The 8,425-nt window shown below is 40.2% G+C and overlaps 1 protein-coding gene across 1 annotated transcript; it reads right to left on the reverse strand.

The window, feature by feature from the left end:
- Positions 1 to 1,166: 1,166 nt before the first annotated feature.
- LOC131537708 (protein PFC0760c) lies at positions 1,167 to 7,705 on the reverse strand. The gene is made up of 6 exons (XM_058771327.1): positions 6,760 to 7,705; positions 4,629 to 4,690; positions 4,436 to 4,504; positions 1,810 to 1,861; positions 1,660 to 1,696; positions 1,167 to 1,563 (listed from the first exon to the last, which is right to left on the reverse strand). Exons 1-6 carry the CDS (start codon positions 7,286 to 7,288, stop codon positions 1,506 to 1,508), a joined length of 807 nt encoding a protein of 268 aa, XP_058627310.1. The 5' UTR covers positions 7,289 to 7,705; the 3' UTR covers positions 1,167 to 1,505.
- Positions 7,706 to 8,425: the final 720 nt, after the last annotated feature.

Genomic DNA, 8,425 nt, shown 5'->3' on the forward strand with positions numbered 1-8,425 from the left:
ATAATTTAAATACACAATCGCATGAAATCAGAGAAAAAAATAAAACATTTTAGAAGAGAACGCAGCATCACGGTTGTCTGAACCAATGAGCATTAAGCGGTGTCGTCAGTCAGTCATTTCCCATCATGCCTTTGATCAGCGCAGTCGGTGGAGAGCAACTGCTCTTGTCTGCTCAATCCGACGCAGCCGCCTCGCCGTCGCGAGAGTTTTTTTGGCATATGTCAACATGGCATCAGAGCAAGGCGGAGGTAATTCGGACACTTTTCTAACCGGTATGCACCTCGCGGTGATCACCGGTGATCGGTTCTGCTCATCTCAAACAAGCCTAATAACTATAACAGAAAAAAAATAATCATTCTAATTTTAATATAAAAGTTGATAAAGACACAGAAGAATGATGTCCCTGAAATCTTTTTAAGAATGACTTTTTTTCTTCCTGTTGATGAATCATAAAAATATTGACAGCCAATCAGAATCCACCCAGCATTAAACAGCGCGGAATTTTAAGCGGCAAACGGCGTAACTGCAGCGCGTGCTTAAAAACAGGCCGTTGTCGTCCGTTGGTGTGTGGACGATAAAATAGTTGTAGTTCTTTACCTGAGTCTAAGATAGATTTCTATAGACTAATTAGCTAACATATTTAGTCTCTTTTTTACATTCATCCTCCCAGTTTTGTGTGTTTTACCTGTTCAATTCTTTTATCAAAACGATGATTAATAATTAAGTTATTCCTCCAAGGCCCCTTTACTATACATGATTGGTAATGTCTAAAGTTGTAGGATAGAGAATGGCAATAAGCTGCTCGCATTTGTGTGAAAATATCACACAAATATGTAAATATCCTGCGATTTCAGAACTTTTCCCTTTCTTTTATGCTGAAGAAAGAAAATCGTATGACTTTGAAACAACGTGATGGTGAGTAAACGATGACACAGTTTTGTTTTTTGGATGAACATCCCTTTAAGGCCATATTTCATATCACAAATCATGTTTGGAAATCATGTTTCGTCAGCGGAAAAATTGACAGCAAAGTGAAAAACATTACAACATATTCAACAGAGACAGTAAGGACATCCCTCACAGACAATTAGCCTATGCTCTGTCTACACTGATATAATGTATGTTTTTTAAAGTATTTTTAAAGTATTATTACTTACACACATAAATAAAACGTTCCCTCATTTTATTCCATAAGTAGTCTCAAAACAACACAGTTAAGTTTGCAATTACATTTTATATCATAACTTATGTTAATAACAAGACTGTTTAAAAGGGAAATGTTGTTCAATTAAATACATTTAATTTAAGGTAGCCTAATGAAATTATTTAAGTTCCATGTATATGTATTTATTGACCAGACTGTAGCGTGTGATGTGATAACATTAAAAAGAGAAAAATAACTTAACGACAATGAACATAACGCTACAATGTAAATCCGGAAATCTGTGAAACGCAACACCCAATTGCACGTTCCTCTTTTGGCCACATGCTGGTGACGAATGGGTTTAGTTGTCGTCATCATCATCGTCGTCGTCGTCATCATTAAAGACGTCTGCGACAGTCCTGAAAAAGAAGGGAAGAGGAGATATATCATTATATGACTATGCTTGTAACAACAATTAGTACTGCAGGTTTATTTGCAGGAGAATATTATCTTACTTATAGATGGATCCAGAAACAGAGTCAACAAAGCCACCTTTTAGAAAAAAATAGTTTAAAATTAGTTTATCAAATAATCGGACTTTGAAATTATCCTCAATCTAAACTACTAAAATAACAGGTATGAAATTGTTGTAGTGTGTTTCTTACCTGGCTTGCAGACGGTGTCACAAACAGGACACATGTAGCACTTTCCACAGTCCTGAATAGACAAAAGATAGTTAAAGTGTCCTGATAATTTCATGCTATGATTTTTTAAGTAATTGTTTGTGTAAATATGTGTATGTGGTTTTGTAGGGGAAAAGGAACGCCCTATACTTTAGCCATCTATAGCTTCAGACAGCCACGTAATTTGCATTTAAACACTTACTGTTACTAGCCTGGACCCCCACATGCTGTGACTAATGCAAGTCATTATGGCATTAATGCACAAACACAGCTGAAGGGCCTCTAGCTTCACTCAACAGCTACAGTAAGTGCAATTTATTAACACTCTACATCTTTATGTATTTTTTTTTTTTCTCTGAAAATCAAACTGAAGTTGTAAATCAAACTATCATTGCTTTCAAAGAATAAATGCATTAATATTGAGCATTGTACACATTTTTTGTTAAGCAGATATGTTTTAATTTGGTGGCACTTTTAATGATTGGAGAATAAAAGTCTAAAAACAGTAAGAGTAACAGTAAGTGAAAAAAGGGACCAGATACAAAAATAGAATTAAATAAAAAGAATAATAAATAAATAAATACATTAATCACTCAGTAGGCACTAGTTAGTTTGGGGCCATGTGTTGGATTGTAGGTATATAAAACTCTTATTTATCATACAGTATCTCCCAGAAGTGAGTACACCCCTCACATTTTTGTAAATATTTTATTATATCTTTTTTTTATATAACATTTTTGTCCCCTCAAAATAACTCACCACACAGCCATTAATGTCTAAACCGCTGGCCACAAAAGTGAGTACACCCCTAAGTGAAAATGTCCAAACTGGGCCCAATTAGCCATTTTCTCTCCCTGGTGTCATATGACTCGTTAGTGTTACAAGGTCTCAGGTGTGAATGAGGAGCAGGTGTGTTAAATTTGGTGTTATCGCTCTCACTCTCTCATACTGGTCACTGGAAGTTCAACGTGGCACCTCATGGCAAATAACTCTCTGAGGATCTGAAAAAAAGAATTGTTGCTCTACATAAAGATGGCGTAGGCTATAAGAAGATTGCCAAGACCCTGAAACTGAGCTGCAGCACGGTGGCCAAGACCATACAGCGGTTTAACAGGACAGGTTCCACTCAGAACAGGCCTCACCATGGTCAACCAAAGAAGTTGAGTGCACGTGCTCAGCATCATATCCAGAGGTTGTGTTTGGGAAATAGATGTATGAGTGCTGCCAGCATTGCTGCAGAGGTTGAAGGGGTGGGGGGGTCAGCCTGTCAGTGCTCAGACCGTACACCGCACACTGCTTCAAATTGGTCTGCATGGCTGTCGTCCCAGAAGGAAGCCTCTTCTAAAGATGATGCACAAGAAAGCCTACAAACACTTTGCTGAAGACAAACAGACTAAGGACATGGATTACTGGAACCATGTCCTGTGGTCTGATGAGGCCAAGATAAACTTATTTGGTTCAGATGGTGTCAAGCGTGTGTGGTGGCAACCAGGTGAGGAGTACAAAGACAAGTGTGTCTTGCCTACAGTCAAGCATGGTGGTGGGAGTGTCATGGTCTGGGGCTGCATGAGTGCTGCCGGCACTGGGGAGCTACAGTTCATTGAGGGAACCATGAATGCCAACATGTACTGTGACATACTGAAGCAGAGCATGATCCCCTCCCTTCAGAGACTGGGCCCCAGGGCAGTATTCCAACATGATAACGACCCCAAATACTTGCTAAAGAAGCTGAGGGTAAAGGTGATGGACTGGCCAAGCATGTCTCCAGACCTAAATCCTATCGAGCATCTGTGGAGCATCCTCAAACGGAAGGTGGAGTAGTGCAAGATCTCTAACATCCACCAGCTCTGTCGTCATGGAGGAGTGGAAGAGGACTCCAGTGGCAACCTGTGAAGCTCTGGTGAACTCCATGCCCAAGAGGTTTAAGGCAGTGCTGGAAAATAATGGTGGCTGCACAAAATATTGACAGTTTGGGCCCAATTTGGACATTTTCACTTAGGGGTGTATTCACTTTTGTGGCCAGCGGTTTAGACATTAATGGCTGTGTGGTGAGTTATTTTGAGGGAACAGCAAATTTACACTGTTATACAAGCTGTACACTCACTACTTTACATTGTAGCAAAGTGTCATTTCTTCAGTGTTGTCACATGAAAAGATATATTAAAATATTTACAAAAATGTGAGGGGTGTACTCACTTCTGTGAGATACTGGACATTTTATAGCTTGAGTTTGGAGAGAAGAATTTAGGACTTTAAATTTCAAGAATGCAAATTTTTATGTATTGGGGAGAAATCATAAGATAACAGGATTGAATGCAAAATGACTTATTCTGGTAATTGAAATTAGTTAATTACAAATAGTTTTTACAACAATGAATTGGCTATCAATTCAAAAGATTGGCAAAATAACAATACTGTCAGGTAAATCAAATACTTTTTATTTTTACTTGATTGTAAGCCTAGAAAATAAAGTAATCATGGAATGTATGATACAGTGCACAGTTTCGCTGCTGGTCTTTTCTGAACTTCTGTGCTTTTTTGTATTGAGTTCTTTAGTAAACTATATTGTGGTTATTTAGGAAATGTGTGTTTGTGGTGGGTTTCTCACATCACAGAAGTCGCAGTGTTCAGAATCGTCTCCCTTTTTGCATGGGCACTTATCACAGCTGTCGCAATGCTGAGGGGAGAGAGAAACTGGATCATGGCCAAATTCAAAGCAAGACTGGTTGAAGACTGGCTGAATGAAGGCGTAATTAGACTACAAATAATAGTGCACTTTATTAGAGCTCAGAGGATCCTACCTCACAGTGGGCACACAGTGAACAAATGGATCCATCATGATAATCATCATCATCGTCATCATCTGAAAGATATATTGTCAGCTGTGTTTTTTTTTTTTATTGATATATGTATGTGAAAAGTGTGGTGAGAATTGTGATGAGGAACAGAATGAATTAGTCTTACTCACGTGAACACCACTTTTTTCTCTCTCTCACTTTCACACACATGCACATACACAACTCACATGTTTGTGAGTAACTATATATATATATATAAAAAGTACAACTACCATGTATGGCAAAGTATACACTTATTGTATATTTTGCTAAATAAATAAAGGTTTATAAATACGTTATATTAATATTATCACAATATGACAATATTCTTTTTAAAATGCATTTAGGTTTCTTTGTTAATACAGTATACAGTACAACATTTTTTGGGCTACAATTAATAAATTCTCTCTATTGATTACATGTACAGTATGCTATCCAGATAAATAGCAATTGGCAATACTTGCCAAAAATTGACATTAATTTAAGCTTATAACATTTTGAGACACACACTGTGTTCATTTAAAGGTAAAATAACAGAGGTAATAGAAATTACACTGTGCAACACAGGATCTTTTGATTTATTCGTTTCAGAGTGGGGTTAAGAGATGTGCTTTGTACAACACACCATTGTGCTACTTAGAATGATCACACAGCAGATATTACACAAAACAGAGAATGAAAAAACAAACACCAGGAAAAGGAAAAAAAAAAAAAAAATACAGTTACAACAGAAAAAGGATTCAGTCTAAACAGTTATATTTTGCATCTCCTGATAGTTGCTGTATTGCCTGTTCCCTTGTGATACTTTCCTGTATGTATCAACATGAATATGTAAATTATGAATGAACATTCTCTCTCTTTTGCTACCTCTCCGCTGACATCTGTGCTGCTGTCCCCCTAGTTTATCCTTTAAACACTTCATACATATTGTCCCTGACTGCTCACCGTATGTTTCCAGTAGTCTGTTTTACTAATTTATTTTAAATGAAAAAGAGAAAAAAAACTAAAATGTACTGTTACAGCAATAGTACATGTTTAAGAATCGAAGAATGTACATTGAGAGGGATTTTTTCCCCCCTTTTTTGCAACTATTTAGAAAATGAGAATCCTTTCTGGTAAGGATAATGAAATAAATAGATATTAGCATAAATAGAGATAACATATGTAACTTTTATAAACCCATATAGATCATTTAAATATCACACAATGACTTTACAAGTAGACAGATCAGGGTGGTGTATACATGTCACTTCTGTTATGGAGAATCTCTACAGAGAAGGAATGAGATCAGGGAGATGTAGGGAAAGAGAGAGAATCTGGAACCAATCTGTCCAATCAGTCTGCCTTCCTATACTCCCCACAACCATCCAACATCCTCCTGTCTCTCTCTCTCTCTCTCTCTCTTTCTCTATCGGTCCCTACTACTCCACGGTGATCTCTCTCCATGGTATATTCCCCCACTACATCTGCCTGTCTCTCTTTCCTTCTCTGTAGTTTCACACGGTGACACAAATGCAGAAGATTCCAAATTCAAACAGGACAAATATAGGGATGAAGGAAAGGGTGGAACCCGCTCTTTCAAAACGAGACAAAAATCAAAGAACGATCTGATCTATTGGGCCAGAGTGAGGCCTGGGGCTCAGACTGCAGCGCTGGGTTTGTTTTTTCTCTTTTCTCTCTTAAGTCCTCAGTTCATAAGCACTGTACTGTACTGCACGTCAGGACTTGAAGCAGTCCGCCTTCAGAGGGCCCACAGAACTCATAGCTCTATTTAGGCAGGGAAGAGAAGACAGAGAGAGTCAAAGACAGCCAGGGTGATGGACAGCTGGAGAGGGGAGGAGGTGGGGCTTGCGCTAAGCTCTGAGTGATCTGATTGGATAACATGACCGACTGATTGGACCTCAACTACAGCAGGCCAAGAGCAACGTTTTGAGGCAGAGCTGAGGTGAAGAAAGTGGGAGTGGCCAAAAGGGCCCCCTTGCTCCTCCCCCCTCTTTCCCAATTTGGTCAAAATACTTATGGGCTAAGAGAGGGGGCAGATGATTTGCTAAATTACAGGGGGATTAAGTGGCACTTTGAGAGCAACTTTACGTACCTTCATGGTCATCATCATCATCATCGTCGTCGTCATCATCGTCATCATCATCATCGTCGTCATCATCATCGTCGTCGTCATCATCATCGTCGTCGTCGTCATCATCATCATCATCGTCGTCATCATCATCATCGTCGTCGTCATCATCGTCATCATCATCGTCATCATCATCGTCATCATCATCATCGTCATCATCGTCATCATCATCATCATCGTCGTCATCATCGTCGTCGTCATCATCATCATCATCATCATCATCGTCGTCATCATCATCATCGCCGCCGTCATCATCATCGCCGCCGCCGTCATCATCATCGTCGTCGTCATCGTCATCATCATCATCATCATCATCGTCGTCATCGTCATCATCATCATCGTCATCATCATCATCATCATCAGCCATCAGGCCTTCCTCGCGGATGAATGGCAGGTCCTGGGCTTTCACAGAGGCTGAGGGCGCCAGCGGTGTCTGGAAGGAGCAAAGCAGGGCCAGCAAGAGCCCCAGCAGCAAGCTTCTCAGAGTAGCCATGTCTGTTCAGAGCAGTAAATCCAAACAGAGGAACCACAGTGCAACGCTCCTGCACGTGCACCTGTCAAACCAAAACCCAACGTGGGCACCACCTAGATCCTCTTAAACCACACACGCTCACAAACACACTCACACGCGATCACACAGACACTCGGATGCACCCAGGCTATGGCGAGGTAGAACAGGTGACAAGTCAAGAGGTCCAAAGTATTCCACTAGTTTGCGCGCTTGTTCCCAATGACAGACGAACACAAGGATCCTTTCGCAAGCCAGTGTGTTCTGTAGATTTCTGAAAAATGTACAAAAAAATGTTCCCTCTGCGTTGATTTAGCACTTAAGGACTACGAAGAGCCGTGTGGTGGGCAAGGCGGTGTCTGCAGCACGGACCTCACTAATGGTGCAGAGACAGACAGACAGACAAACTCGGGGGTAAAATGAGATGGGGGCGGGGGCCTAGGGCAAATGAGTGACAGGGCCAAGTGCTGGCAGCCATACCACCAACCACCGGTATGCACTTTAGGCTGGAGGTGAAAGAGAGAGAGAGAGAGAGGTCGGCGGCATACGCCATGATAACTTTAGAGACGGCAGCGGGACAGAGGAGGGGTTCCAAGAAGAGGATGACCATATATCGATAGCAGAGGGTGGAGGAAAGGGGCTGGATGATAAGATCTATATCAAGACGATGAGCAAAGAGAAGGAATTGTTGAATAAAACCAAATGAGATGATGGACTGATTAGCACAAACATCTGCAGAATTATGTAATTCTTCTTCAAACTAAGTGTGTTCATGTAGATGACTGAACGTACACAATGATTATGATTTTATTGCATACATGCGGCATGAAATCATTTATAATGAGTTCATTCATTTGTGATCGTGACAGTCATAAATCCAGTTGTCAGTGAAAGCATAAAAACCATAAAGTTGATACATAGAAACTCACACACACACACACAAACACTGGATGATCAGATCTCCACTTTTATTTTTTGGAACAGTCATCTGTCAGTCTTGGCTGTGGCAGTAACAGTGCCTTCCGACTCTTTCCCTCTCATGTGTCCCCAAAATAGTGCGCTGAGGGCAGGGTGGGGAGTGAGTCTCTCTATTTAAAACCTTGCTCTACCACAGTCAGGGTA

The sequence above is a fragment of the Onychostoma macrolepis genome, chromosome 03 (assembly GCF_012432095.1).
Source record: "Onychostoma macrolepis isolate SWU-2019 chromosome 03, ASM1243209v1, whole genome shotgun sequence".
Classification (NCBI taxonomy): domain Eukaryota; kingdom Metazoa; phylum Chordata; class Actinopteri; order Cypriniformes; family Cyprinidae; genus Onychostoma; species Onychostoma macrolepis.